The 27,997-nt window shown below is 50.7% G+C and overlaps 14 protein-coding genes across 14 annotated transcripts; 4 read left to right on the plus strand and 10 right to left on the minus strand.

Moving 5' to 3' along the window:
* Positions 1–933: 933 nt before the first annotated feature.
* AUEXF2481DRAFT_282 (uncharacterized protein) lies at positions 934–1,635 on the plus strand (the record flags this gene model as incomplete). The annotated part of the gene is made up of 2 exons (XM_013493324.1): positions 934–1,116; positions 1,171–1,635. The coding sequence occupies 2 exons, from the start codon at positions 934–936 to the stop codon at positions 1,633–1,635; spliced, it is 648 nt and encodes a 215-aa protein (XP_013348778.1).
* Positions 1,636–1,683: 48 nt separating this feature from the next.
* On the plus strand, positions 1,684–1,983 carry AUEXF2481DRAFT_283 (uncharacterized protein; the record flags this gene model as incomplete). Its single annotated transcript, XM_013493326.1, has 1 exon — positions 1,684–1,983. One exon carries the CDS (start codon positions 1,684–1,686, stop codon positions 1,981–1,983), a length of 300 nt encoding a protein of 99 aa, XP_013348780.1.
* Positions 1,984–2,075: 92 nt separating this feature from the next.
* Positions 2,076–3,610, minus strand: AUEXF2481DRAFT_24677 (uncharacterized protein; the record flags this gene model as incomplete). The annotated part of the gene is made up of 2 exons (XM_013493379.1): positions 2,076–3,392; positions 3,449–3,610. The coding sequence occupies 2 exons, from the start codon at positions 3,608–3,610 to the stop codon at positions 2,076–2,078; spliced, it is 1,479 nt and encodes a 492-aa protein (XP_013348833.1).
* A 569-nt stretch (positions 3,611–4,179) lies between these two features.
* AUEXF2481DRAFT_34534 (uncharacterized protein) lies at positions 4,180–5,953 on the minus strand. Its single transcript, XM_013493380.1, has 2 exons — positions 5,853–5,953; positions 4,180–5,629 (listed from the first exon to the last, which is right to left on the minus strand). The coding sequence occupies exons 1-2, from the start codon at positions 5,861–5,863 to the stop codon at positions 4,447–4,449; spliced, it is 1,194 nt and encodes a 397-aa protein (XP_013348834.1). The 5' UTR covers positions 5,864–5,953; the 3' UTR covers positions 4,180–4,446.
* A 126-nt stretch (positions 5,954–6,079) lies between these two features.
* On the minus strand, positions 6,080–7,510 carry AUEXF2481DRAFT_103845 (glycoside hydrolase family 53 protein). The gene is made up of 2 exons (XM_013493381.1): positions 7,076–7,510; positions 6,080–7,016 (listed from the first exon to the last, which is right to left on the minus strand). The coding sequence occupies exons 1-2, from the start codon at positions 7,230–7,232 to the stop codon at positions 6,115–6,117; spliced, it is 1,059 nt and encodes a 352-aa protein (XP_013348835.1). The 5' UTR covers positions 7,233–7,510; the 3' UTR covers positions 6,080–6,114.
* Positions 7,511–7,844: 334 nt separating this feature from the next.
* On the minus strand, positions 7,845–9,188 carry AUEXF2481DRAFT_34536 (uncharacterized protein). The gene is made up of 2 exons (XM_013493382.1): positions 8,926–9,188; positions 7,845–8,868 (listed from the first exon to the last, which is right to left on the minus strand). Exons 1-2 carry the CDS (start codon positions 9,041–9,043, stop codon positions 7,940–7,942), a joined length of 1,047 nt encoding a protein of 348 aa, XP_013348836.1. The 5' UTR covers positions 9,044–9,188; the 3' UTR covers positions 7,845–7,939.
* Positions 9,189–9,346: 158 nt separating this feature from the next.
* On the minus strand, positions 9,347–10,739 carry AUEXF2481DRAFT_34537 (uncharacterized protein). Its single transcript, XM_013493383.1, has one exon. It carries the CDS (start codon positions 10,697–10,699, stop codon positions 9,770–9,772), a length of 930 nt encoding a protein of 309 aa, XP_013348837.1. The 5' UTR covers positions 10,700–10,739; the 3' UTR covers positions 9,347–9,769.
* An 835-nt stretch (positions 10,740–11,574) lies between these two features.
* Positions 11,575–12,775, minus strand: AUEXF2481DRAFT_130632 (uncharacterized protein). The gene has a single exon (XM_013493384.1). It carries the CDS (start codon positions 12,595–12,597, stop codon positions 11,701–11,703), a length of 897 nt encoding a protein of 298 aa, XP_013348838.1. The 5' UTR covers positions 12,598–12,775; the 3' UTR covers positions 11,575–11,700.
* Positions 12,570–14,616, minus strand: AUEXF2481DRAFT_34539 (uncharacterized protein). Its single transcript, XM_013493385.1, has 2 exons — positions 14,275–14,616; positions 12,570–14,220 (listed from the first exon to the last, which is right to left on the minus strand). Exons 1-2 carry the CDS (start codon positions 14,344–14,346, stop codon positions 12,955–12,957), a joined length of 1,338 nt encoding a protein of 445 aa, XP_013348839.1. The 5' UTR covers positions 14,347–14,616; the 3' UTR covers positions 12,570–12,954.
* Positions 14,518–16,464, plus strand: AUEXF2481DRAFT_34540 (uncharacterized protein). Its single transcript, XM_013493386.1, has one exon. It carries the CDS (start codon positions 14,993–14,995, stop codon positions 16,187–16,189), a length of 1,197 nt encoding a protein of 398 aa, XP_013348840.1. The 5' UTR covers positions 14,518–14,992; the 3' UTR covers positions 16,190–16,464.
* A 962-nt stretch (positions 16,465–17,426) lies between these two features.
* Positions 17,427–19,259, minus strand: AUEXF2481DRAFT_24684 (uncharacterized protein; the record flags this gene model as incomplete). The annotated part of the gene is made up of 1 exon (XM_013493387.1): positions 17,427–19,259. The coding sequence occupies one exon, from the start codon at positions 19,257–19,259 to the stop codon at positions 17,427–17,429; it is 1,833 nt and encodes a 610-aa protein (XP_013348841.1).
* A 1,413-nt stretch (positions 19,260–20,672) lies between these two features.
* AUEXF2481DRAFT_292 (uncharacterized protein) lies at positions 20,673–22,219 on the minus strand (the record flags this gene model as incomplete). The annotated part of the gene is made up of 3 exons (XM_013493335.1): positions 20,673–20,883; positions 20,940–22,140; positions 22,195–22,219. The coding sequence occupies 3 exons, from the start codon at positions 22,217–22,219 to the stop codon at positions 20,673–20,675; spliced, it is 1,437 nt and encodes a 478-aa protein (XP_013348789.1).
* Positions 22,220–22,596: 377 nt separating this feature from the next.
* Positions 22,597–24,540, plus strand: AUEXF2481DRAFT_293 (uncharacterized protein; the record flags this gene model as incomplete). The annotated part of the gene is made up of 1 exon (XM_013493337.1): positions 22,597–24,540. One exon carries the CDS (start codon positions 22,597–22,599, stop codon positions 24,538–24,540), a length of 1,944 nt encoding a protein of 647 aa, XP_013348791.1.
* A 690-nt stretch (positions 24,541–25,230) lies between these two features.
* On the minus strand, positions 25,231–27,989 carry AUEXF2481DRAFT_130197 (uncharacterized protein). The gene is made up of 4 exons (XM_013493388.1): positions 27,775–27,989; positions 26,079–27,708; positions 25,979–26,021; positions 25,231–25,803 (listed from the first exon to the last, which is right to left on the minus strand). The coding sequence occupies exons 2-4, from the start codon at positions 27,693–27,695 to the stop codon at positions 25,676–25,678; spliced, it is 1,788 nt and encodes a 595-aa protein (XP_013348842.1). The 5' UTR covers positions 27,696–27,708; positions 27,775–27,989; the 3' UTR covers positions 25,231–25,675.
* Between the last annotated feature and the right edge of the window lie 8 nt (positions 27,990–27,997).

Genomic DNA, 27,997 nt, shown 5'->3' on the forward strand with positions numbered 1-27,997 from the left:
CTTTCTACGTCACCACTCGGATTGGATTCCGAGAAATGTGAGACGGTCGGGATCATAATTACCCCGGCTAGCAAATTAGGCCTGACCTTCCCTCATCACCACTAACATTGGTCGACGGGAGAGGATAAGCTCTGTTTGGCAAATCTTCTTTGTCTAGGCGTCACAATCTTGTCTCCGAATGCCCTGCTGCGTGCCTACCTCTGTTTGTCTCTATCTCGACGAGGACCGATGTTGCGAGGATGACCCTGTTTCGAGCGACCACCAAGGTTTGAGCGCTTATAGATTCGATCACAAAGATAAGTGTCCTTACTTGCACAGAAAATCAACTAAAAGATTCTAGCTGTGGCTGTACTGTAAAATCTGAGCTGGATTATACGATGCGGGACATAGCATGAGCTTAGAATGTGAGTTCTACATGTGCCTCGAATCAAGTCATTCTCGTGACAAAGAGATGTCGACAACAAGTGCGCAAAATCTCTTTCAGAAGTGGGCTCTTTGTCACCTCCTGTTCTTGTATTTCTTGACGGTCCGAATTGAGTCTTTGTCTACTTCGTGGGCCTCATTATCCTGCCCTTGAAAGACCAAGACTTCAACCAACTGGCTTTGTTTCTGTCAGTGGAAGGCTTCTGCAAAATATGAATGGTTGATAGCTATATAACGACCTCCCGATGCTCTCAAACAGCTACTTATCCCTCAGTATCTTCCTTCTCAACCTACAAACTACAAACATCGACAGAGCCATCTCAAACGATCTCGTGCTAAGTACAACCCTACACCAACTTAGTCAAACCAGCTCACCTTTCTTTAAGGTTACCGAAGAAAGTATAAAAGTGCGCGTTGACGCCGATCCATCAGGGTAGATAGCCTCGGTCAGCCGCAGCATAAATTCGACCGCACCCGCGGAGCACACTTCCGATCGCATCAGCACAAAATATGACCGGGTATGAAGAACAGACGGTCGCAGATTTGCGAAAAGAGCTTGAGAAACGTGAGATTCCGAGCACGGGTCTCAATCGAAAGCAACAAATCATAGAAAAACTGGAGGAGGATGATGCTCAGAAGAGACAAAAGAAGTCCAAGATTGGAGATGATAAAGATGAAGTGAGAGGCGAAAAAGTGGGTCGCGATTCTCGTCTTGTTCTTCGGAGTTGAAGATACTGACATGACCAGTCGACTGGCAGCTCTGGAAGCAAAGACGACCAACAGAGCGTTCCTAGCAAGCGACCAGCTGAAGACGTCGAATCTAAAGATGTCAAGAAGACAAAAATAGAGAGCTCCGAAGACAAGCCAAAGGAAGGAAAGCCCAGACTCACCACTCCTGACATTGAATTCGACTACGACCGGTCCAAATTGCGTGACCCTCGTCTTACACCCGGTCGAGTAAGGCGACCACAATACACAGATATGGAATTCCCGGAAGATCTGAAGAAGAAATTTGAGACCGAATACGAGATTCCAAAGCCTGAGAAGCCTCCAGGGCGCCTCAATGCCTTTCAAAAGAATGCCCTCTACTGCGAGGAAGCGAAGATGAACCCGTTGGCTTTCTCTCATGACAAACAGATCATGGAAGGAAAGGGGCCTGATGGCTCGCCGACATACGACCAAGCCGGCTTCGAGATTGACTATGAGAAATAAATCAACGGTACGAGCCGGACTTACAACAAAAAGTCAATGATACGCAATATGGATAAAGCAGTAGACAAGGCGAAGAGTGAGAAAGAGCAGATGTTCGACTTGTTCTTCCTGCCGAACGAGAAGCCTGACGAGAACAGAGCGATGTGGGTCAAGGACTATATCAAAGATCAGGTATCGAAAGATCTGGACGTCCCGTGGCATCAGGTCAAGCCAGAACATCTCAAGCAGTGGAGAGAGAAAGGATTCGAAAGGGTAGCGTTCAAAGACTGGTGGAAAGATCCTACCGAGGAAGAGCAAAAGAGGATGAAGAAAATGACGATGGGTAGCGTTTTCAGGAAGGACCTCTAGCTGATGGTCATGTTGTTACATCGAGAGTTTTCCACACCACATTTTCCAGTCCTCGACACTCTTCGTCACCGTAGTCGCCTGATCTGATATAGTCAGGCTGACTTTCCTTGCATCTCGAAAATGATCCTCCTATATCTCGTGATTGGAGTTGCACTTTGTCCTTTGACCGACAGAATAACATGGTAAGTCTGACAGCCAGTCTGCGGACAAGCAAGCGCGTCACTTGGCATCATGGTCTGAATGGTCGAGCAAGCCTGATTCAAGCATGTAAAGTTGAGCTGGGGGATCTGTGCGTTTGCGTTGTATTGATTGCTGGCCGTGACGTCCTTGTAGTGCATCCAGTCGAACGTTAGCGTGGAGCTCGAGTTACTATCCGGATCAATGGTGGCCGAAGCATCCAAGACAACGCTTTGTTCTGGCTGAACGATCAACGAATACGGGTTGGTGCCTGTAGTTTCGTTGAGACTGATTTTAGGTGGATGTGTGGCAGAGCTGTAGTTGGATGAAAGAGACCACTGCACACGAGCACTCATCTCATTCTGGTACGCACTACGCCACCTCCAAATGGTAGCCTTGTTCGAGACCAAAGTATTTCCGCTGATTCCCACTACTCTGTCAATCGTGTCCGCGTAATGCTTCGAAGTACCAGATATGTCAGATAGAATGTATCTGCCACCCCAGCCACCATATTCGGGACGAGAAGGTTCGTTGAGACCATTCGGAATGACTGAGAGTAACGACGGGCTATCGCCTTCCATGATGTAGGCTCTGTCGGGATACTTTGCTCCTAGTGGACCAAGCTGGAAGTTGTTACGGATGTAGGTATCGTCGACAAGAGTCGAATCAGGACCGCCGGCATCGAAAGCATACAAGAGATCGCCACTTATGCCCGTCCATGCAGCATTGTTGTACATGTTGAACCCATGTATAGAAGCAATGTATGGGATCTGAGGAAAGTTCTTGCGAATCCATGGACCAGCATCATCCTGATCAGAAATAGAGTATACATGAAGTCGACCGACAAAGATATTAGTATTTTCTTGCGAACTCGTACGATTGACGTAGTTCAGAGCCTCCGCAAGGACATTTGCACCGCCCCACAGTAGGACATGCAGTGTCTCGTTCGAGTTGGCAGTAGCCGAGATCAGTAGCTCTGCACCAGTTGAGAGCGTAGCGTTGTCCAAGGCGGCAAGACCGTAGACGGAATGTCCGGCTTTGACTACCGAACGGATACTGCTGGCACTTGGAAACCTACTCTCACTATGAGTATTGAGATTCGAGGTCACATTCTCGTATGCGTTGACAACGTCCAAGATATGCTCAGGATATGTAGTGTCGTTGAGCCAGTAAGAAGTTGTCGTCGAGATGCCTTGGATTGACAGAATATCCGAATGGAGTAACAGCCGAACCTACGAGAAAATATTCAGTGCCGTACTTCGTGGTCAGAGTGAAATGTCGCACATACCAAAGACATTTGATCATCCGGTTCATTGGAAATATCTGTGACAACGAAGATACGAGGGTAGGATGTGGAAGTACTCGAAGTGGAGACATTGGATGGAACAGAAGCGGCCCGAGCGCAGAGGCATAGCAAGCCCGTCGATATGAAATGAAGAGAAAGCCTCATACTTACAATTGTTATTGTCTGAAGATTTCCCTGCAGAGCACAGCTCAGCTATTATACTCAATGCTATTTCTTTTCACCGCTCCATCGAGTCCCGGCTCCAACGAAGATCTGCCTGCATTGAATGCCGGCTCCAAAGTCGCCCTCTTCAGTGACGTGATGACACATTTGTGAGATGTTACCCTGTCTGATCAACGTAGTATCCTTGGTATGAAAGATCGACTGGAGTAGGGCTTGCTTCACCGACCCCCGCACCTGATCGGGAAGGTGTAGCGCCGCTGTGGGGTGCTTGAACGATGCCAGCGCTACCCCGGGGTCCGTACAAGGTCAGTCTTCTTTGATGTCTCTTTTCAGCACCACTACGTAGGCAACATCACTGGCCATTACGGTCGATCCTCATGGCACTACAACAGACTGGTGTTGAGCAGGACTCCACGCTCCATAGGAGAGACGAACTATTGAGCTTCACATTGATTGGATGGCACCTACAAAAGTCAATCAGGCGTGTTCTGACCAAGGGATGCCGCTCAATTCAACGACCACATGTCACTTTGTTAGGTGCCACCTCGGAGCTCTTGTCAAGGTTGTCTTTTGTTCTGTTGGACTTTTTATGATGAGCTAGAAATGAACGATAAAAGAGAGCGACTCAAAAGCGAAACAAGACTGACCAGCAGTCCATGCTCAAACATACCCGCCCTCAAGTGGAGCATACTGCGTACCACGAAAAACGCCTGACACCAACGCTTGTAACAATCATAAAATGCAGTGCACTCTCACAAACTCGAGCCAGACAAAGCTCGGATCCGACGAGATATCATTTGCAGGATGGGTAGAGTGTCCTAGTCTCCCCCATCATGTACATGTCGCTCAGCCTCTCTCACCGCACGTTCAAGGAATGTGTTTGTGCGTCTCGCGGCTTGGTCGGGAAAGAGTGTAGATCCGCTGGGTGAGGTAGAGCGTGAGCGAGGAGGAGTATCATCGGTGTTACGAGTCTGCCCAATACGATGCGTGCGACGAGCAGACTCGCGCTGTGTGTTGCCGAAGTATCGCATAGTTGATGCCGCAACTTGACGAGAACGCTCGCGGATATCCGAGTTGAATTGAGAAGGACGTCGGGTAGGAGCATCTTGATTGGTGTCGTCGTCGTTGTGGTCATTACTGCCTCCCTCATCTTCCTGGCTTGCATTACTGTGATGGCGTATCCACAAAGTGTCTTCGGGTGCCATACGGCGGATGAGTTGTATTTGAGCTCTGCCTTCGGCAGTCTGCATGGCAAAGTCGTACAGCAGAGATTCGACAGCGCGACGGTCTTGGTTGCGAGAGCGATCGTCATCAGCCGACGGGCCGTGGGTGGTCGAGCTAGAGTCATCTGAAAATACGTCGGCCAAGGCGTCCACTTGAGAATCAGCACGGCGGAACGCGGCCGAGGCACCATCTGAGGCAAAGCTGGAATGTGTGGAAGGTAGCGAGTCGTCAGGGGTGATGGTAGAGCCGATGACGTGCCAGGCTTCTGCTATTGGAGAAGGACTACGATTGCGGTCACCCAGACCATCATCAGGAGAGACTGGGCGGTGGGCGAAGCTCAGGGGATGTGGAGATTGTTGTGAAGGGCGCAACAGGACGATGCGAGAAGAAGCGGTCGGCTCTGGTGTATCCAGGGGAGGGGTCGGGAGGCTTGACGAGACGGCATTGCGAGACTGTGGGCGATCGCGCTCAAGGGGTGGAGGCAGAAAGCTGCTTGGTCCAGAGCGTCGTTGACTCGAGTCGGAGGTTTGTTCAGACGAGTTGTCGTCGCCGAGATAGTAGGCCAAGTCAAAGTGACGTTCGCTCGAAGCCACGCGTTGACGAGGAGCGTCAGGCACTGATGGTGGTTGGCCGATGCGATGGAGACTGGTCGTCGGACGAGAGGCGCGAAGACGACGGATGGGTGAGCGTGATGCCGCGGTACTGTCGTTCTTGACTCGAGATATCGCTGCCGGGCTGCTGGTGCCGCTTCGTGTTTCCTCGGGGTCGCGCCATACTCTGGTAGCCGTGTGTTAGCCATCTGCTTTGTAGATCATCATGCTTGACGAGGCAGTCGCGGGACTCGATCATCATGCACAACTTGCTCCACAGGACAGGCATGATCAACTCTGGAGCCTACCTGCAAGCAGGAGCTGTCTGGACGTGTCTGGCATCAAATAGGCACGAGCTCGAGAATGGCAAGCGCGTCGCGTCGCCCTCTCTGAAGCCTTGACACACTTACGGAAGACCCATGATGATATTCAACCTAGTCGCAAACTTTGCGCGATTTAAATGAGATATCCTGCGGCGGTATAGAGATGATATGGTCTAGTTCGCAACGTGATGCATCAAATGTTTGTGAGCAGCTCCGTCTCACTCTCCGCATTTCGCAGCCTCGGGCGCTAATTAACCTGTCCCTACTCTCTAGACTCTCGTGTCTCCACATTCTCGGCACTTGGTCAAAGCTTTCAGGGGTCCATTTTGACGTTCGATAACTAATCTTTCTAAATGTTCTTGAAAGCAGAAAGCCCAACTGTTGCTTTGCCATTACTGTCAACCAGCAGATTGTCCTCGCAGCTTGATCCTAGACCTGCGTTACCCAAGAACGCAGGCTCCCAATAGTAAAGACCTGCGCCGCCCTTGACACCTGCGACAATCTTACCAACTGCTTCGATCCATTCCTCCTGTCCAGCCGAAGAAAAAGGAATATATGTAGCATCCGATGGGAACTTGTATGCAGGCTTACTGCACTTGGCTGGCCAGTTGGTCTCGGCAACTACCATCTGTTTGCCATATGTAGATGCAAGTTGCTCGAGTGAGTACTGCAAGCTACCCAGGTAAGCTTTCTCGTCGTAAAAAGGATAGTATGACACCCCGATCATGTCAAAGTCGCTCGTCTTCAAAGGTCCTTGACCGAGGACTGTCTTGTACCACCACAGCTGAGTGCCCGAGTCCCAGCCGTTATCAAGGTGGACCATGATCTGAGGCTTCTTCGAGAGCTTGGAGTCCTTGATGCCAGATGAAGCAGAATGGAGAATGTCTGCAATGTTATAGTAAGAACTCGTCCCGCCCAGGGGCCAGAGGAGGCCAGCTCTGATCTCGTTTCCAATCGACACGATGGCTGGACTAATACCCTCTGCTGCGTAACGATTGCATACTGCCAGGGTGTAGTTGTATACTGTATACTTGAGGTTACCGATGGTGCTGTCGTCCCATTTCGATGGCGTAGTCTGATGTGACGGGTCTGCCCATGTGTCCGAGTAGTGAAGATCAAGGTAGACGCTCATGCCCTGATTAACAACGCGCTTGGATAGTTTAACATTGTAGTCGAGGTTGTAGTTGCCATCTGCAGGATTGACCCAGACTCTTTGACGAACAGAGTTTGCTCCTGACTGCTTGAGAATGGCTAACGAGGTTGGATCAGCGAGGGAGTTCTTTTGCATTGCTTTGAAACCTGCAACGTACATTCAAGAGGCTGGGTGACTCCAGCAGTCGTTTTGAAGGTCTTTCCTTGATTCTCCAACATAATGAGAGAGCTGATATCGGCTCCCTTGTATGTGAGTGCGCCATAAGCGACGTTTGACAGAAGTAATACCGCTGAGACAAGTGCTGACCGCAACATGATGTTGGTGTGGATGGAAAATAGTAGAGTTAAAGAAGCAAGAAAACAGAATAGCAGCACGAAGGCGAAGGGGGCATCTTATAGCTTTCTCACTGCATGCTATAGGGCATGCTCTATGGCCACATGATTCTCTTAATTTAACAAAGCGTTCTTGAAACAGACGGCTAAGTCGTCGCCTATATAGGTACTCAGCCTCTAAGCAACACATCAAGGTTTACTCCACTTTCATGCTGTCCCGGGTTTTCATAGAGCAAGCGTCTCTGCATCCACAATCCAGCAGATGCTGCACCCGAGATAAAATCTGACATGAACTTGGTGCATACGGCAACCGGTGGGCGAGAAGGAGACCGCATATCTCTAGTATGCACGAAACACGACAGTCGAGAAGGTGCAGGGTAATATCCAGGCCAGTCTGTTGCTCATTGGTGGAAGTGCAGCATGCGGCTTGTCGATCCGGGGTATAACGTTTCATGGCTTGACATCGCTTGCAGCACTTCTTCTCTAGCTCGTGGATCGTCTCATATAAAAGATTCAAGATGAGTCTCGGCGGATGCAACACGTCATAGCTAGTCACCGTCATGTTCACAATCAAGCACAGCAACTGAAGCAGTGATTTGCGGGTATCAAGACATTAATTCGTTCTAAGTGGTATATGTACAAAAAAGCCCACTACTGGTAGAGAATTTTCACACTCGTTGTGTTCAACCCTACTCCACTATCTTTACGGCTACCTTACCGAAATGACGTTGATCCCATTGGTACTGGTAAGCCTCCTTGAGCTGGTCGAGAGTGAAGACCTTCTCGTCAATAACGGGCTTGATGTTGTTGGTCTCGATGGCGGCGTTCATCTCCTCAAATTGTTGTCTGCTGCCGACATAGAGACCACGGACGGTACAAATGTTGACAAGAGCATCGAGAAGAGTGGGCTGCTTGTCATTGGTACCTCCGATGAAGCCAATGACGGAAATGACACCCTCGAGGCAGATAGCCTTGAGAGACTGCTGGAGGGTGTTGGGACCACCGACCTCGATGATGTGGTTGACACCGACACCACCAGTGATCTTCTTGGCGGTCTCGCCCCAGTTGGGGTCCTCGCGGTAGTTTATAACGTGGTCGGCACCGAGAGCCTTGAGCTTCTCACCCTTCTCATTGCTAGAAGTGGTGGCGATGACACGAGCACCAGCAGCCTTGGCGAACTGGACGGCGAAGATAGAGACACCACCAGTACCCTGGGTGAGAACCCAGTTGCCCGGAGTCAATCTCTTACCCTCGAGACCGTAAAGACCATTCCAGGCAGTCAGGCCAGCACATGTGAGCGAAGCACCCTCGATGAAGTTGAGGTTGCTAGGGAGGGGAACAAGACCCTGCTCGTTGTAGACACCGTACTGCTGGAGAGTGCCATCGATAACACCACCAGTTCCAGTGGCGATGGAGTAGTTGTCAAGAGGACCAGCGATGTGACCCTGGTTGAATTGAGTGACGACCTTGTCGCCAGTCTTGAAACGGTGAACGTTCTTGCCAACAGCTTCGACAACACCAGCACCATCAGATCCTGGAACAACGTTGTCCTCTTGAGGGAATGGGTATCCGCCAGCAGCAATGATCAGATCGCGGTAGTTCAACGAGGCTCCGTGGACTATTTTCAGAAGTCAGTATGTAGTCAGATAAACATCAGAAAGTCTTCAAAACTTACACTTGACGAGAACATCGTTATCGCCAACCTGAGGTACGGGGGCTTCTGTGTTGAATTTCAGGTTTTCGAAGGATCCAGTACCCTGGACTCTCCACTGCTTTTGGGTTGTAGGGGCCATTGTGATGTGTGTTTTGATATTATCGAAAGGAAGAAGTAGCAATTGAAACAAGAGGTGAAAGCTTGGTGATAAAAGGCAACTGGTAGGTACGTCGACGACCTTTATATATCATTCGACATCATGATCATTCTCACGTGAAGAAAACATGACGTTCATAGCTTTGCGTGGGGTGGAAGCATCAAAGCTTCTAGAACCGAGACTGGTTTGTAATCGCCGCTCCAAATTCGGAGGACTTGGTGAGGCCTTGCTTACGAGTACAAAGACAGTCGATCTCAATCGTCTTCTGGTGTTGCAAATCAGACTGCCACATTGATGTTCAAGCACTTGTTCGTCTTGATGCATATACGACCAAGCATAGCTTGAAGTGCAACAGTATCGACGCGGATTCGAGTAGACGTCGAGCAATCGAGAAGCAACTTTAACCGATCCCGATCTATCGCACTTCTCGACCAACTTACCTCTACTCTCGAATGGTCGCTAGAATAGAGTATCAGCAAGAGGACGCCTGTCCGGTTACGGGATGCGCGTTACGGGATGCGCCGAGATACCAAGCGTTTGAAAATGTTCTTCGATTTCTAAGCATAACGAGCATCTTCTCGAAATTCGGCGATACAAGCAAGGATATGATGAGGCCTAGCAAATTTCCTCAGACATTGGTCATAGCTTTCATCGCTCCGAATCGCCAACAACAACAACAACAACAACAACAACAACAACAACAACAGCTCATGTCCAGCTACCATCGATGGCCATACTCACCTTCTTCAAGATCTTGTCACCGCCGAACAGAGCTCCAAATCTTTTGAGCCTCTCAGTTTTACCCATCATCACAAACCCGGGCAGGCCGTAGCTTCGTTCATCTGAACAGGGCGGTACGACATCGGGCATCCTGAGCTTGATCAAGACCACTTGGGCCGCAAACGCGTCCATACCTGCCTTTCTCAGGAACAGCTCCCATGTGGTCTCTTCTTGCAACAATTGAATTGTCGGATCGTCCAGGCCAAACCTAACCATACTGGCGACGATCCATGTCACCAAGGCTGACTCGCTTCCAGGAATGTACAAAACCTGTATACCATGACTTTGTGCTGCGCAAAAGTTGATGAGGGACACAAGTTCGCCGGAACTGCGGCCGTCCAATGGACGCTGTTGGTTCCCGCCCCAGTCGTGTTGCACCATGATGATGAGACGTTCGTAACGACGCCCAAGTTGCACTATACGTTCACGGACACCATTACGAGTGACTTGACCTGGTAAGCTCTTCTGTACAAGCTTCTGCAGTGAGGTCAGCATGAGTCCATGTCCTGGTGCCAGAATGATGTCCGCTTCATCGGCTTCTGATGTCTGGGAAGATATGCCTCCGAAATTACGAGCCGAATTGAAATCGCGCTCGATGTAGTTGGGCGAAGGTAATAGATGCTCTATCCCTTTGATCAGATCTCTTCTTGCGAACATGGTCGATGAGAGAACAAAATTTCGATGAGGTATGGGTGTAGGTAGATGTGGTACATGCATTGCTGCTGAGCTCGCTTTCTCTTCAACTTGGACACCTTTTTCGGCGACATTGATCACCTCACAATCTTGAGCTTTAGTTTGCAGTCTCGAGGCTTTCTTCGCGTCTGAAAGTCTCCCCTGTTTGCCGGTATGGGTTTTCATGAAGCGGTTGAGAGAATTGGTTATCGAGAATCCAGTGTTCAGCAGAGGCTGAGGAAGTCTCGCGCCCATATTGGGCTGCGAGATTTCTGACGCTTGACTTGCATTGAATTCCAGCGCGGATAAAAGGGATTGCTGTGACTGGAGGTTGGCCGCAAGCTTGCGATGCTCTGTGTGGGGTCTGTCCTCAACTAGAGGCCCGTCACTTACCAGATCGACTTTCTCGACAGCAGCTGACATTTCTACAACCTCAATTTGGTCGTCATCGTCTTCGCAGGCGTCCAATACTCTAAGGCCATCTGGTTTCCATCCAGATGTTGTGTTATGCGCCTCCTCAGACCTGAAGTCGTCCAAGTACCCACAGTGGATCTCCTCTTCCGGTAAGTCACGGAGTTGCATGTCGAACGGCTTCCAGCGGGACATGGCTCTGTCAACTCTGTCGATGGCTGGCCATACTGCACTTGATTTGACCATCTCTCGTTCCAGCATTTGGATTAGCTGTCTTTGGGCGTCGAGCTCTGTCTTGCAGCCTAGATGCTTACGAGCGAACACCTCCCATGGTGGCAGAGGATCAATCTGATCGATGGTGGGAACTTCTGCTCTCAGCATCGAGTCCGCTTGCGTGAGCTGTTCACTATTGATGGCAAGTTTTGCGGACTCTGCACCAGGCTTGATGACCTGCTCGATGAAGTTGCGCATTCGATCTTTACCGTTTGATTCTTCCGATGAGAACGGCTTGGCATACTCTGGTATGGTAGTGCACAGCTGATCCGAGAATGTGACGATCTTCAACTTCTTCGTTGGAGATGAGGACTGTGTCAGAGGAGTTAGAGGTACCTCCACTTTATAGTCGTCAGGATGCTTGCGTTTTAACGACGAGCTTGAGTAGGGCTCGCGGAAAGCATTTTCGTCGAAATCTGAGATGTCCGAAAGAGCTTCTAGGGAGAAGCCGTCGTCTGTATCCATGAACGCTTCAATTCTGGTGATCTCTGCCATAACAGGATCTACTGGACTGGTTGCCAACTGTATACGGCTGACAGGAGAATCTGGAATATCAAATTGGAATGGTGAGGAGCAAGGCAGAAGCGGCGACGAATGCCTTGCAGCCGCATACTGTTCTCGAATCTGTTCTTGTTAGAGTTGATTATCTTAGGAACGGGTGGGTAGCTTACCTTTGGACGTGGTGGCATACCAATGTCATCTTGCTCGGGTTTCTCAGGGATGGAGACGCATTGCTGTAAGAAGATTGTGTCACTTCTCTCAAGCTGCAGCTTCTCTTGCTTAATCTGTTCAAGTAGTTCTTCCGGCAAGTCGGGACTAGGCCATTGAAGTTGTGCTTCTTCACCACTTTGCCACAGCGCCTCAGATGGTATCTTCTGCAGTCCCGTGTGCTGTCCTAAACGTCGTGCGCGCATGAACCGGCGCTGCTCAAGTTCTGGGTCTGTCGGCAAGAGTTGCTGCTCGACCTTGAATTCGACAGACTTGTTCGGTCGTCGCGTAATCTCAATGACAAGGGGGACCTCCGGCGAAGCGATTTGCATGAGAAATGATGCGCTTTGACGGTCAATGATCCATTTCTCGTCCAGATCGACCTCACTTGGAAGGTCAAAGTCCGGGAGTTGATCGAAGTCCAGATGAAATGTCTCCCAGGCTAGGATAGACTGCAGAATTTGGGACGACAAAGGGTAGATAGACTTGTAGTCTCTGGACAGGCCGTAATATCTGGCGTAATCGATCAGAGAGACATCGCCATCTTCAGCATCAGAGTTGTCACTGAGCTCGTTCATAGTGACGTCTATGTTGGCTCCCACAATTTTTCTTAGGTCTGGAACAATATTTGGGAAAGCAGAAAGATAAGAAGAATCACAGGTTGGTACGAGGCCTGTTTGTACAAAGTGCATCGTGACTCGTGGCTGCTGAAAAGGGAAAGCACGATTGTCAATGGTGCGGATCACGACCTAGTCGTTCTTCCCCAAATTGGATCATGGAGGACGCGAATCGGAAGGAAGACATTGCTCAAACTTGGTACCTTCTCTTCACGAACATCGGGTGATGCGTGGAGGTGAATGTTGACATATCAGCTCCATATGCATACTACAGCAGACGTCTTGCACGAATTTATCTTCAGTCAACCAAGGATCGGGTCATGAGTCTTCTTCTGAACAGGCTATAGTGAGGATAACAGTAAAAGACAAAACAGGATGGGGTATGGCTATGGAAAGGCCGCAAACGCAAGACAGAACGACATTATGACCGCTTCATAGGGCAACATCATCAAACTCGGTCGGCGCTTTCGTAGAGGACACCTCCTCATGCGGTATGCCAATGGCCTTGAGGTTATTCACTTTTGGAGACTCTGTGGGCTTTTCCCCTGCTTCTGAAGTGGTCTCGGGTAATGTAGAAGCCTCTTCAGCGGGAGCGGGGGCCTCCCCGACGGTCTCTTCGATCGCAGACTCTTCAGGTTGCTGCTCTTCTGCATTGCTTGGAAGGTTTCGGAAAGGAAGATCGGAAATAGGAGCAGACTTCTGTTCGGGTTCGGACGAGGTCTCTTCCTTCGGAGGTGTGGGGGGAGCAGTGTCGACAGAGTCGTCTTTGGGCGGTGGAGCGGGAACGGGCGAAGGCTCGGATGTAGGTATCTCAGGGCGCTTTGTCTGTTCTGGAGTAGGTGGTGTGTGCTCGATGCGGGGACTGGAGAGGGGCGGGTGGACTCTGAGCTGTTGTTGCTGAAGCTGAAGATGTTGTTGCGAGGGTTGTGATTGCGTCGAGGGTCGTCGAGGATCTTGTTGGACGTTGGGCGAAGGCAAGGGTTGGCTACTAGGACCAATGTTTCGCAGCTTTGGGTCGGCATCGAGGTAGTAGGCGCGGACGCCGACTATGCGTCCTTCGCGTTCGCAGCCTTTGAGCCAGTCGGGGACAACGACAGGAACATTCATGTCACCAGCCTTCTCCCATGCTTGGCCACGCCCTTCTGTGCAGACAAAGTGGGTCGTGTCGATGCGCAGTGTGTCAATCATCTTTGCGCCGATGCGATCCACGGTGGCCTGGAGGTCGTCACGCAGTTGTTGAGGCATGATGCCTGGAGTGATTGTGATACCAGTCAGATCAGTCATCTTGTGAGTACGGACGGTCAGGCGTTCACTGGTGTATGTGCCGGCCGAAGTGCGCAAGACGAGGTGGAAGGTGTATTCGCTATCGACAGCCAGACCAGAGATCTTTGTGCTCAGCTTATCACGAGGGATGTTGCCAGCCTTGCTGCCGTTGCGGTACAGGCTCAGACTACGGAGTTCAGCAGTCGCGAGCTGTACAGGATCCCATTCGAGCACGACCGAAGTCTGAGTGGCATTGCGACAACGAAGGACGGGTGCGCATGGCGAGTGGATGCCGAAGGTTGAGTAGATGTCTTCTTGCAGCGCCTCGAATTTCTGGAACGCCGTCTCTTCCGCTCCCTCATTGCGCGCTACGTTGATGTCGACAATTGAGCCGGATGTGATGTCGGCGGGCAGCAAGATGGACGGGAACTCAATCTATCTTGCACATTAGTGACCCCTTTCGACTACGAGACGTGTATGCGTGCATACCAATCGCTTGTCTTCGGTGAGCAGGACTGCCACCCCGGCATCGACCTTGCCTACAGTCAGTGACACGAGCATCTTTGGCTAAGTTCGATGTCGTCGACTGCTTGCTGTATGCACACAATATGTCCCGTGTTGATGTCTCGCTGGCCTTGAGCTGGAGAAACATCTTGGCGCGTCTCTTTGCGCGTCGTCATCCGCTAGTTACTCTCCCACTCGACTCTGCTTTTCTATTTTACCCAGACTAATGCCTTTTTCTGCACAAAGAACGAGCAAGCTCATCGTGCTCTCTTACAGAGTGCCTTCCTTGTACACCCTCGAGGCACAAACATGTACCTGCATGATCATCCTTCAAAGGTCCTAAGCGGCAGATATGCCCTTTCGAGTTGAACGCGAACTCCCCGCGGTTCCGTTTAGGCAAGGACGGCCGTTGACCCAAGAAGTGGTACCATTAACTTTCCATCTCGTCATGTGCCCAGTCGACTGCACAGCCATGCACCCGCGTAGTTCTAGAAGCCATGGCGTCTTTTGAAATATCTCTACTCTCGAGGCTAATCCAATCTACATCCTCTATCCTTCAGACCAAGTATATTCAATTTACGCTGCTTTGCATACGACCACTAACCACCGGGCACCAAATACTTGCCTCTTGCGACTCTGACACTTGATCACCATTCTCTGACTGACGCACGCAACACCATACGCTGTCCGGACCACCGTCACCATGAGCAACACCCTCGCGCAGGACCATCTCCGCATCTTTCTAGATGGCGAGACAGGCCATGCATCAGAACAGTCCACACAACACTACAGGCCTGGCCAGACGATTAGAGGCGTAGCAAGCTATTCCCCCTCGACAGAGGTGAAGGTGGAGGCCATGATTATCATTTTCAAAGCAACCCTCTACATTGAACTTGCCGAGAGTGGTCAGGCTTCTTATGGCTGCATCCGCTCGCACAACCAAAACCTCTTCCGCTATGAGACACTCCTACTCAAAGGTCCGCATAAAGTGTCTCCCAAACCCCACGAATGGCCTTTTGAATTCGAGCTGCCGGAGAAAGTCAAGCTGCCTTTTGTGGCTGACATGCAACCAGTACCGCCGACATGGAGGGTCTTACAGGTCGCAAGGGTTGTATATTCGTTGAAGCTGTGTGTGAATCCCAATCGTTCGACAAGGACTATGGAGATCGAACGCGGCATAAACGTTTGGCCCTACGATCACATGGAACTACCTACTCCGGCACCAGAGACCCAACAACTGCTGGATCCGACACAAAAGCCTTCCTGGCTTACACGACGAAGATCGTCCACGATAAGTTTGACACAACTCACGCGGCGACGCTCTTCCACCGTAGGCAACACAACCACACCACAGAACTTCAATCTCAACGTATCGATGCCTGTATCCCTTGGCGCGTGGCAACGCTTCAATATCCAACTCGTCTGCAATGGAACCTCGGACTTGCCATTTGTCCTTCAGACCTGCGAACTCGTCCTGAAAGCTCAAATCTCGTCAACCAACGTTTCAACATCTGCTCTTCCAATCTGCAAACTAAAACTTCTAGGCAGAGGCTTGGAGATCCCCACTGATGGCTCCTACATTACTGTAAAGCGCAACATGATGCTAGTGGACATGACCCGCGGCGACGCAACCATGCTAGTCCCCAATTTCTCAATCGGATTCTTCAAGCTAGCGTATGTCCTGGATGTTTGTGTGCAATTGTTGGATGCAAAAACACAAGAAGTTTTGGAGCGCAGGGCGGAGTTGCCGTTTATGGTTTTACCTGGTGGCTTGGAAGAGGAAGGGAGCGACGAAGATGCGCCGCCGGGATTTCATGATGTCGTCAGTCCGCCGGGATATGAAGAAGAGAGTGTTTGGGGTAATGAGTTTAGGACACCGGCGTATACTGTCACTGCATGAGCTGGAAAATATTGGGTAGCGGCTCGTGGGTGGAAAGCATCAGAGGCAGCATCACAAGTTTCGGTAATAACGATACGACTTCACAGTTCTCTTCGTATCTCTACGTGGTTCTATGCTCTACGGACCGGCCATTGGCATAATGACCATGCGCTCGCAGATGACAACAACTCTCAATCTTCTCCCGTCGTTCTTGCTGCTAGTACAACCCTGACCATGGGTTCACCATGATCGAGATCTCGATCAAAAGACTACGCAGGCACATTATTGATACCCGGTTATCAACTAAAGCCTCATGGTACTGTGTGACGTGAATTTTCTTGTGCAAAGGCCAGACAGTGACACATATCGACAGGACAAAGCGAATCTGTATAATTTAGATCTTGAGACTCAAGCTTGCAGATACTTGGTCACACATGCACGACGAAGATGTTGTGCATCGTGTGCTTTAGGAGGCACAAGCAGCTTCGCAGAACAAAGCGACAATGGGCGCTTGCGAGTATAATCAGCAGAGCTATATGGTCTGAAGGCTGAAGGTGGTGCGGTCATGAGGTCCACAGCCCATGAGCCCGATCCTCTTTCATTGACCACTCTAAAGCCCAAAAGACACCAGTCAAACATGATTGACACATGGATATCACAGAAGTGTCGCACACAAAGATGAGGCTATGAGGCTATGATGTTGGGTGGGAGACACAATATTCAAAACAAGACTATCAAAAAAGTGATATGACAGAAAAAAGGACATGTCAAGAAAAGAGGAAAAAGGGGGAATCCATGGAAGCAGAAAAAAGGACATGCAATGAGAAAAGAAACAACACTCTGAACACAATTCGAAACAAGAAAACAAGATTAGAGAAAACAAAAAGCAGAGCACACAGAGAAAAAGCTTTGGCACTCATTCCTGCCACTCGCCCATTCTCCCTCTCCACATGACAACATAAGAAAATTATGGAAGATGCAAAAGGGATCGCTTGCGGTCGTATTTTCCATGTCATCAACACAAGCTCCTTTCTTCAGTGTCGGCGCGTTCGTCGTTGGTCGTCGATCGTTGTTGATTATAAGGAAAAAGGGCAAAAATCGTTCTCGTGACCCCAGCGTCACTGACGCTCTGGAAGGGCCAAAGATATAATGCAAAGACAACCAAAAGAGAGCAGAGATCAGGACGCTCGTTAAACATGAACAGATGATGCCGAATCGCCAAGTGCTAGTTCAATATGCGTGGAAGGGAAAGCAAATCTCAACCTCCGTGAGCACTCTGCACAACAAGCATCATCTTGTCATTCTGTTGGATTGCGTCTTCCAAGGTATCATCATTTATAAGCGGCGTGTAGTCGCCACTTCGTTCGTTGCGGACTTCGATGTCGAGTTCTGTTTCCTCGGAGCGCGGGTCTGACTCGCCGTATTCCAGTCTGCGTCTTTCCAGAATCTTTCGGTACAGGTCATCGAAATTGAAAGCGCCACGTGGAGGTAGTCGCAGCACGACACAAGTCTCACGATCAAACCATACCTTCACTTTCAATGCTCCACCACTTGTTGCTGCTGAGGATGTTGTTGCAGTAGACATGGCAGTGGTTTGACGGGCAAGAGGCGGTGCGGCAGTGTGAGTGGTGTGTACAGTGGCATCGGTGTATTGAGAGGGTGTTCGGTAGTGGCCTGGAGGTGCGCGCATGGACCCGGCTCCAACAGATGACTGCTGACGCTGGTGCGCAGCGAAGGACTGTGCGCTAGTAGACTGACGTGCGGAGTTGGTCGAAGGGGCATACTGGCCTGATGCGTGGGAAGCAGTTGAGTAGCGGTCGGTCTTTGACTCTGCCGCGGCACGGCTATGCTCGTTAAGATCGACAACGTTGGGATCTATCTCGTAATCACCAGGATGAGGACTGAAGAAGCCACGGACTAGCGTGCTGTTGACGACGTGCGAACCAAGGCGCAACAGCTTATATAAATACTCGTCAAGATTGTCCCGACGGCCCTCAGTGATGCGGTCTGTCACGAATTGTACAGGACCAGGCATAAGCGGGAGAGTACGCGGCTGACCTGTATTGCCAGCTTCATCCGGAAAGGCCTTGATGAGGTTGATCTGCAGCTCATAAAAGTCCTCGTAGATGCGCGTGAGATCCCAATGAGAGCCGTCGGCCAGTGTCGCCTCGACAATGAAGTGGAATTTCTCGTCCAGGTACATGTAACGCGGGACCGAAGCGCGTAACGGCGCAAGTGGGTATTGCGAATGCGCCTGCGACGTGGTGCGCCGCGACACCGTCGACATGTTGCGCGAGTGTGCGCCGTTGTTGAGACTCATGCGATCCATGCCCGACTGCAGACCTGCCATTGATGACTGGGACGCGGCTTGCATGTTGCCGATCTGGCCTAACGGAATGCTGGTGTTCTTGTAGTCTGCTGCCATCTTCTTCCACTCTTCCACCCTCGGTATACCGGCTCTTGCTATGGCCTCCGCTGAGTCGATCGTCTTTCCGCTCGTGAGGTCCTTGATCTCGACGAAGGATACCGGGATAAGGCCTGGCCCACCTAGTCGCGTGATTGGCTTTGCGACAAACCATTCTGGGTTTGACTGCGCAATAACAATGATGGCTTCTCCTTCGTGAGCCTCGAGTTCGTCGGGACGTTCGGCTTTGAAGTCGTATGCGACAATACCGTAGACGGGGGCGCCGCCGGATCTGCCCATCGAGGACTTGCTCATTCTTGAGGGGTCGTGCGACGACTTGTCAGCATAACCACTGTCGTGATGCGTGCTAGGCGTCGACGTGGTGCTGTCGCGCACAGTCTTGCCGACCTGTTCGAAGTAGCTCACAGGCACCAAGCCGCGCGAGTTGTGGAGCGGATTGCAGGCCTCGTACCACTCGGTGTCGTCTTCGCGCCCGGTTACGTGGAGAAAGTCGCCAGAAGCAAAGGATAGGAAGCGGACCGAGGGGTTGTCGTTAGGAGCGTCCCAGTCGTACAAGGCCTTGATGACCTTCTTGGGAGGGATAATGGCCGTGGGGTCTTTCTCAGGAATCGAAAGAGAGTGATTATGCGACGAGGCGCGCCCGCTGCTACGTCTGAATTTGACCATGGTTTCGGGGTTTAGATTGCTAGCTTGTTTCGCTTCTTGGCCCGTCAATTGCGAGCAGGGAAGTGACACGCCCGAGCGAATGTTTTAATGAGAGAGAGGAAGAAGATCGAACAGCGAACCGCAGAGTTCGACTCTGTGCCACTGTGCTAGAGAGCCTCTCTTCAAAAGCCAAACGGTCAACGAACGCGATGCGATGGCTGTACTGGTTGCGATTTGACTTTGCCCTAGTAAACTGTCGTCGTTCAGCGTGCAGCTTTGTCGCGACGCGTGATTCAAGGGGTATTGTGCTCGTAAAGGGCGATGCGCGATTGCTATATGGAGTAGATAAATAGGGAGACGGGCTCCTTTCAAGTGACGGAGATCTGAGCACCAACCTTGGTGGCTGTATCTTGTCTGATTGAGGGTGCTGCAGGGCTCTTGGACTTTCCCCGTGCAGGTGGGGTCAAGTTATCTCGCGCTTGCGATTAATCGGGCATGGACTAATTGTCGTACTACACGCTTCCATAAACAGCTTCAGTAGGTATGGTGGTCGATTTTGACAGCAGAATCCAGTCTTGTCCCGAGTGACAGCTTGAGAAAGACTCGCGCCGGATCCGGCTTCTCATTCATTGTGCCTTCCTCTTTAGAAACCGCTCATGTGGCATCCGAAACGGCTGTGACGTATTGGTATATGTTCTTAGTGGCTCTCTCTACAGTACAGCATGTCTTGGACTCATATACGGGTATGGCGCATACGAAGCATTATACTGCATCTTCACTGGTTAGGCGGATCCCGAGCGCTGATCATTGAATCAGCACGCGCGGTCACAGCCAGTACAAAGGCGCGATTGCTTATGCCAACTTTCAAAGACAATTGTTAATTACTAACTTAATGGTACTCGAGTACTAACGCAGGGAATAAAAAGACTATGTGTCAGAAAGGAATTGGTGCGACAATTGAGGCTGCACTTCAACGTGCATGCATTCTGCGTGCGGCTGCGCCAAACACGAGACATAAATGAAAGCTGTAAGGATTTCCCAGCGATCGCTTGCCGTTGGGCTCTGCTATCCGGATGTTAAAATCCCAGATGCTGGATCATCCAAGTTCAAGCCAATCGATCTGCATGAGGCTTGCAACTGCCAAAAAGTGCCGGGTCTGTTCCTCTATCGATTGATTCCTCGTGTTTCTCAGCGTTTAAGAACATGGTCGAATGTATCTACTACGAGATGTGCATCCATGTGAGGACCAGGCTGGCACCGGATTTTCTGGATCGAAATGTCCACCGAGCCAGGATAGTCGAAAATATGACCTTGTAGCAAGGTTGTATTTATATGTCCGACATGAAACATTTAGCAAGGACGAGCTCGTACAACAGGGAGCTACGAACTCCGTTGTTGTCTGTTGTCCTACCCACTTGTGCTACTTGGGACCACTCAGATCTGGCCCTTGATGTCGACGCGATAACCACTGTTCTTGATTGCCTCAAAGATTGGACTTGCTTTTTGACAAGAGAGTTGAGCACCATCTGGCTTCTCATCGAGGCAGTCTTGGGCACCACTGTCGCAAAGATACTGCGCGCATTGCTCGTCACTGGCAAATGCTAGCTCTTCCGTCAAGAAAGAGATCTTGACGCCGGGACGATAACTAGAAAGCAGTCAGTATTCGATAGAGAGCGCGGGGATAGAGTGATGCAAACGTACACTTTGCAAACGGCAGATAGAGCATTCACCCTCTCTCGGTTGACGAACATGTCCATGAGGTAGGCACCCATGTTTGGCGATTCATTGAACAACCTAAAGAATTTGTGATAGTTGCCAGTGGCCAGAGATGCTCGCACTGCCAGAGCATGCTTCACTGCGGGGTACTGTTTGTCTGCTGAGGTTAAATCTGCCAAAACGTCGTTCATGGTTTGGCGGTTACAGGTATAGATAGTGTAAAGAATGCGATAGGCCAAAAATTCACCAGGGGATCCACGCAACCTCATCTTGTACAGAGTACGAAGCTGAGTCTGACACTGATTATACTCACCCAGGTCCCCCTTTTCCAGGGCTATACGTGCGTGAGCCTCATACACACGGACGGTGAAGTCATTCTTGATGTGCTGGACTGTGAGGTCCTGCCTCAAAGATTTGAACTGATCGCAAATGTACCCATAGTTGTGATCATCTTTCCACTTCTTGATAAGAAGATCGAGAGTTTGCTGGAGTATGTGAAGGGGACGGACAGTTTCGGGTTTGGGAGGAGCGGTGAGGCGAAAGTAGTTTTTCTCGAGCGTTTGACAAGTGCCGACACAAGGACCATCGTCGGCGTCGGGCATGGGAGAGTCGTCACGAGGAGAAGAGAGAGAAGGAGAATTGAGAGCTTGGTCGCCGAGCGCGAAACGCTGCCTACGTTTCTCGAGATCGCTCAACTTACTGGGTGGGGCAGTGGCACGGAACTGGTCGGCCTTTTTCTGGCGCTTGTCGGGACTGGGGTTGGTGATGCGATCGGCAAGGGAGAGATTCTTCACTCTCCAAGGGGGGATATGTGACGAGTCGGCGCCGGAGTCCATGTCCATGGATTTCCGCTTCTTCGTGGCGCTCATGAGAGCTGCCTTTTCCTTTGCTCGCTCGACGCGGAGAAGTGCTCGCGGCAGCGGATGGCTGGGCCAGTCGATGACAGCGAGGAGGTTTGATTCGGCAGCTTGAGTAATGACGGACTTTAGTTTGGCGGCGACGGCGGTGGGATCAATATCGTCGGAGTCGTTTGCTTTGTCGGCGAAGGCGCGTTGGACGTATTCGCGTACAGGCTGAGGCCACTCGATCTTAACGGGAGCAGCTTGTGGCTGGACTGGCGATTCGGTCGCTTGAGCAGGACGGGTTAGTGTTCGACGAGCAGTGACTGCTGTGAATGCCGGCGAGCCTAGAACGCATCTGTCAGTAAAACTTGGTAGACGCAGGTTGCAAGTCTTCATACCGGTCTGCCACGGAGCTGTTGTCATGTTGGATGATCACACTGCTTGCTGGGTAACAAAGAATCACAACGAGACTGCGCAGTCAAAAAGAGAGGGATGTCTGGTCTTTGTGCGAGGAGAAAGCGGTCGGCGACGCGCACCAGAAGGGACGGAGGGAAAGAGTGACCCGACACTACGCCAAGACCCCCAACTATGCGGTCACCGATAACCAACCCAAATGCTGTCCACGTGCTCATTTCGTGTTATACCATACATACTACAGAGTTTGATTGAGAATCTTCGACTTCTCGAGCTTGTCTCTGAGATATTGCTACTCACTGTCATTATTGTTCATGCTTTGATCCCGAGACACTCCTACCTACTAGCCCCACACTCGAGAGGTCTACGGATAACTGCATTGCTGGATGTTTCTTCGTCAACTCGACCTGACGACTGCTCTTCGTCCGTCCTTGCTCCCCGATGAAACTCTTCTCTTCGTTCAAGACTCTGTAGGTCTATATGAGGGGAAATACAAGATCCCCAACTACCAGAACGGGCACGCATATTTGACCTCACATCGCGTGTGCTATGTCGACAATCAAGAACCACGGAAGTATTCCATTTCCATCGATCTCAAAGATGTCGATCGACCAGAGTTCTACGCTGGGTTCCTCAAGTCATCAGCAAAGGTCACCGTATACCCTAAAGCTCCAAAACACAATGCCTTGGCCATCAGAAGTCCCAAGCCTGGTTATCCAAGCTCAGCAAGCTCATTAGGGTCGACACCGCCGAGTCGATATACCACTCCAGGACGCACTTCTGCGCCTTCTCCCGCACCAGTCAGGGATCCGAATGCCACCTGGATATGTCCCATCTGTTCGTTCTCGAATCCTGTGCCGTCGAACTTCGATCCAAGCACTGCAAATGATCGAACACCATTACCGCCATGTCTAGCTTGTGGTATTAAGCCACCACTGGTACACGTCGTGAAAGCAGCAATTGCTTCTCTGTCAAACCGTCCAAGTGGCTCAGTCTCTGCATCTACTTCAACACCAACTGCAAATACACCATTGTCTTCTTCGCCGCAAGCATCGCAACCCATGGATGTACCCTTGAACCAGTGTCCGCGCTGCACATTCTCCAATCATCCATCTCTGAGTAGCTGCGAGATTTGTGGAGCCAAACTCTCAAGTACGGGAAACAGACGCTCTCAAATCATCGAAAGTGCCATTCAACGTCCAGAATCACCAGGCCCAACGCTCCCGTCTGCTGTACTAGGCGAAACCACCCCGGAAAGTGTGAAACTCTCCTTTCGCGCTGGAGGTGACAAGATCTTCTACGAGCGATTAAAAGGTGCTCTGGTCCAACGAAAATGGCTCCTCCAAAACGCACCACCAATACCAAGATCTCATACGGGCGAACCGAGCCAAACATCAACATATTCAGCAACAGATGGCTATACTCCCACACCGCCGCCTCCGAAAGTGGTTGGTATAGCAGGACTAGAGCGACGAGGAGCAGAGTTGCGCAAAAACAACGAATTTGTCATTGGCAGTGCCTTTGAAGACCTCGAAGCTCTCATGACATCAGCAAAAGAAGTTATCGCCATGGCCGAAAGATTCAGATCTCAAAACAGCAATGGCGACACTGAAAACGATGCGAACGCAGAAGCAGCCTCCTTGCTGCTAGACATGGGTCTCGTAACAACAAAAGATATGCTCTCGGGTAGTGGTGCTGATCGCACATATATTGCAGAGCTATCTCGAAACTTGGCCGAATTCCTCACTGACGACAAAAGAGGTGTGTTGAGAAGGGAAGGTGGCATCATGTCCCTCGTCGACCTCTGGGCTGTGTTTAACCGCACACGTAATGGTATTGAATTAGTCTCCCCCATGGACTTTGAGAGAGCAGCTACGATGTGGGACACCCTACGTTTACCCATTCGCCTACGTCGCTTCAGAAGTGGTCTTCTCGTCGTTCAAGGCCGTGATCGCACTGACGACAAAACCGTCGCTAGTATCTTATCCTGGCTCAAGGACCTCCACTCCATTCCTCCATCCATGTCGAACACCTCTGAACATGGTGCTGTCACGGGCCCATCAGTGACTTGGGACTGGCAACAGTTTGGTCGTGGCGTAACAGCACAAGAGACGGCAGAAAGGTTCGGCTGGAGTGTCGGTGTTGCCACAGAAGAGCTTGAGATGGCAGAGGAGAGAGGAGCCCTGTGTCGAGAACAAGGACTTGATGGCGTCAGATTTTGGGAAAACTTCTTTGCCGACATTCCGGTCAAGGTGCCCAAGACGAAGACGGCTTCGCAGTTGGAGCAACTCGAACTGGAGAAGAGGTTGAGGGAGAGTGGGTTGTTATAGAATCATAGTTCACACGGAAACCTAGCATCACGGCAACAACTACCACGCAAAGTTCCATAATTACATGATTAACACGAGTGGTGAGTGACTTAGTTATGTATGTCAACTACTGATTGAATCGACAGGATACTGATAGACATAAGAGAGAGACTGTAAGGGCATGGATCGGAAAATCTCGGATCATCGCGTGGATCGCATGACATGCTTCTCAGGCCGTGAGAGCTCTCCAGTGACACCAATAACATACGTGGTTACTGCTGTCCCTGCAGCCACACTCAAGAGCCAAACAGTTCGGCGACGCCAGCGTCCGCGCTTATCTTTGCGGTATCTCCCATCGCCAATGTGTCGGCGACTGAAGTTTGAAGCTCGTCCAGCATCAGACGTATAATATGTCAGATCTTCGAGATCTGTGCGATCCTTGGAAGGAACAGTGAATGGTGGACTGACTCTGTCCGGTTGGTTGAGGATATACTCTCCGGGAACAACAGGATCATAATTGGCGAAGCCCGTTGGAGAAGCGAATCGTGTAGTGATGGGTTCAACTGGAGCACGCTTGCTTCTGACAGTCCCATCGATAGGGTTGACGGCGCTATCAAGACAAGAAGAATCCTTCTGCGCTTTTCGCAGAATCAAGAAATCTTTTTCCGCATGGATCACATGGTAACCTTGGACCTGCAGAGATGCGAGATTTGGTATGAAACGAGCAGTATGAGCTAGCTGTGCGACAGCCTGAGGTAGTGATATGGGAGTCTCGGAGTCCGAGAAATTGGTAGGTGTGGTAGTGATTGAGACAGCATCTTTGCTGGAGTCGTAGGCGATTATCTTATAGAGAGCGGGTCGAGCCCAAACAACGTTCGGTAAGGATTCAGGTGCTAAGGATGCACCTTCAGAAATGCTCTCTGGCAACTCTGGTATTGATGTTTGTTTTGCTGTGGTTGCAGCCTTTGGACACGAGACGCTTGGTTCAACAGGGGTTGAAATCCTTTTATCGGGCGTTCGTCCAAAGCCCGTGATATGCTGTCTGAGTTCTCTAACGTCTGCCTTTGGGGAATCTTCAGAAAACGTGCTTCTGGAAGTCTGCTTATACCACATATCGCTGGTAGCGAACTTACCCACAGTTGGAGATAGATCTCCCTCACCCGGCATGTCCTTCAAGTCCACTTCGGGGATACCCGATTCGACCTTGGTCTCTCTTTCGAAAGGTTCTTCCATGCCGATGGGTGCACGCGAGTAGCCATCTTCGTGATATGAAGCTTCTTCCATCTGAATTACAGTCAGTAATCAGCACAAGAAGTGCAAACGAGCTTACTGACCCGCTTGATGTCTTCTTCGAGCGAACGGCTCGTGTCTAGTTTCTCCTGATGAAACATCATCTGGAGACCCATTGGCATTGTTGAGTAGCCATCCTCAAAAGCAGGCTCACGGGCGTTGATCTCACTTTCCAGACTTTGACGTTTTCCGAGCATTGTGTTCTTCTTCTCCTCGCCGAAAGCAGTCTCCAAGCCAACAGGAGAACGGGAGTAACCGTCATCATGTGCCTGGGCCTGCACTTCGCGATTCACTTCTTCTTCCAGACTCTTCGTCTTGTGATTTTCGGTGTCCTTGGTCTCATTACGAAAGTGGGTTTCCATACCGAACGGCGCGAGGTCACTTTCAGTCGCGGACATAGATGGCTGCTGCCGAGCTTGTATTTCCTGCTCAAGGGATCTGACAGTACCTCTCGCAACATCTTCCTGTTCTCGTCTCCAGAGTGTCTGCATCCCGCCTAGGTTAACTAAGATATCGTCTTTGAGACTGCGAGCCTGAATGTGGTCGTGGAGCTCATGCTCGATATCCTTGAACGGGGTCTCAGTCGTCTCCTTCTCAAAGTTGGTCTGCAAACCGGTGGGCACAGTCGAACAGGCATCGTGCGACTCTCTCACGGCTAGATCGGATGCCATATGCTCGAGTTCACGCTCGAGCCTCTCAGGGGAACCTTGTTGCTCTCGCTTATACATGGCCTCAAGACCGATCGACTTTTTGGCGACTCGATCCGTGTGATCTGATTTGCCATGTGCAGCGTCGGTCTTGCCGATCTCGGTCTCTAAAGACTCACGTTTGCCTGTGTTGGTCTCCTGCTGCTCTTGCCTAAAGAGCGTCTCGAGACCTTGGGGTGACGGCGAATAACCGTCATCAAGCGGAAGAGGAGTGGTGTTCATAGCGGCCAGTTCCTGCTCCAGAGAAGACATGTGGCTGGTGCCACGGGCATGCTGTTCTTTTGCAAAGAGTGTTTCCATGCCGCTAGGAGCTACACTATGGTCGTCATGGATCTCCTGGGTGGGTGTCTTGTTAAGAGCAGCCATCTCTTGCTCCAAGGGATCCATCTTGCCATGTCTACACGCCTCCTTTTCGTGCTCAAAGTTAGTCTCAAGTCCTTTAGGTTTGTTGTCCCAGCCATGTTCGAAAACGGCGGGTCTCTCAACCGCAACGACGTGGTCTGGCCTCGTCATCTGTTGATGAGTCTGACGTTCCAGAATCTGTATCTGCTCACGCAAGGCGTCTAGATGTCTGCGGGTGGCATTCAGTTCGTCACGCTCGGTTTCGTATGTCTGCTCAAAGTCCTCTGTGAAGGAAGCATTCATTGTTGGAGTGTTCGCCGCGGCTCTGTCATCCTTTGGCAATTGTGACACGACTGTGGGCTTGTGATGAACTTGGTTAATACTCTGATCATCCTGGCCGTCTCGCGTCGGAATGATAGCAGGAATCATTCTTCCCGAAATAGGGTCGTAGATGGTATTGCTTGTTGTAGTGGTCTTGGAGTCCCACGAAGTACATGAAGCCTCTACAGATGGGTTCAGTCCAGGATTGTGCGACGCATGGAGTTTTACCGAGGAGAACTGTGTAAAACGACCGCTTTTTCCTGAGGCAGCATCCGTGTCTTGATACAAGAAATCAGGCGTGTTGAACTTCCTGAAGTGCTTCTGACGTTTGCCAGACGCCGACTCGTTATGATTCGACGGGACTTGTGCTTGAGCATCTTGTACGACTCGACTCCTCTTTTGTTTGTTCCAGTGGCTGGCATGTCGGGTCGTAGAAGGGTAGATGATGGCGTTGTTCAGAAGCGGTAAAGGGTAGGCGCGAAGCTTGAGGCCTTGCGCCTGGCGGAGGAATGGCATGCTTGTCGACAGTCTAGATAGTCAGAATGAATCCTCTTCGATGATGAATGCAGACATGAAAGTGATGGAAGCGACTCACCACAAGTGCTTTCTGCCTCGAGTGCCTTGGTCGACGACGATAAAGTACCTGTGTGGAAGCGGAGGAGCAGATCTTAACTCCGGTATACTCGAACTATATTTGCTGCGGTGATTCTGATGCGAGATTGGACAAGACCTGATGGATTATTGCTGGAAGTACAGATCTTTCAAGGCAGGCGTCTCGAGAAGTAAGATTCAAAGAAGGAGCAAACTGGTTGGGAAAG

Source organism: Aureobasidium subglaciale (assembly GCF_000721755.1).
Source record: "Aureobasidium subglaciale EXF-2481 unplaced genomic scaffold scaffold_0, whole genome shotgun sequence".
Taxonomy (NCBI): domain Eukaryota; kingdom Fungi; phylum Ascomycota; class Dothideomycetes; order Dothideales; family Saccotheciaceae; genus Aureobasidium; species Aureobasidium subglaciale.

Excerpts from the sequence above, each read along its gene's own strand:
- AUEXF2481DRAFT_130197 (XM_013493388.1), bottom strand. The coding sequence starts at position 27,695 with ATGCCATTCCTCCGCCAGGCGCAAGGCCTCAAGCTTCGCGCCTACCCT. Across the intron at positions 26,022-26,078 it reads ATCGCGAAGTGCAGGCCCAG|GAGAAGAAGAACACAATGCT; the intron begins GCACATGATGAC and ends GCTTTCGGCGAG. Across the intron at positions 25,804-25,978 it reads AAAACGTCAAAGTCTGGAAA|ATGGAAGAAGCTTCATATCA; the intron begins GTGAGATCAACG and ends ACTGTAATTCAG.
- AUEXF2481DRAFT_34537 (XM_013493383.1), bottom strand. The coding sequence starts at position 10,699 with ATGAAAACCCATACCGGCAAACAGGGGAGACTTTCAGACGCGAAGAAA.
- AUEXF2481DRAFT_34539 (XM_013493385.1), bottom strand. The coding sequence starts at position 14,346 with ATGCTCGTGTCACTGACTGTAGGCAAGGTCGATGCCGGGGTGGCAGTC. Across the intron at positions 14,221-14,274 it reads TCACCGAAGACAAGCGATTG|ATTGAGTTCCCGTCCATCTT; the intron begins GTATGCACGCAT and ends TGTGCAAGATAG.
- AUEXF2481DRAFT_34536 (XM_013493382.1), bottom strand. The coding sequence starts at position 9,043 with ATGGCCCCTACAACCCAAAAGCAGTGGAGAGTCCAGGGTACTGGATCC. Across the intron at positions 8,869-8,925 it reads TAACGATGTTCTCGTCAAGT|TCCACGGAGCCTCGTTGAAC; the intron begins GTAAGTTTTGAA and ends TTCTGAAAATAG.
- AUEXF2481DRAFT_34540 (XM_013493386.1), top strand. The coding sequence starts at position 14,993 with ATGAGCAACACCCTCGCGCAGGACCATCTCCGCATCTTTCTAGATGGC.
- AUEXF2481DRAFT_103845 (XM_013493381.1), bottom strand. The coding sequence starts at position 7,232 with ATGTTGCGGTCAGCACTTGTCTCAGCGGTATTACTTCTGTCAAACGTC. Across the intron at positions 7,017-7,075 it reads AGTCACCCAGCCTCTTGAAT|CCATTCTCAAGCAGTCAGGA; the intron begins GTACGTTGCAGG and ends CAACCTCGTTAG.
- AUEXF2481DRAFT_130632 (XM_013493384.1), bottom strand. The coding sequence starts at position 12,597 with ATGCACTTTGTACAAACAGGCCTCGTACCAACCTGTGATTCTTCTTAT.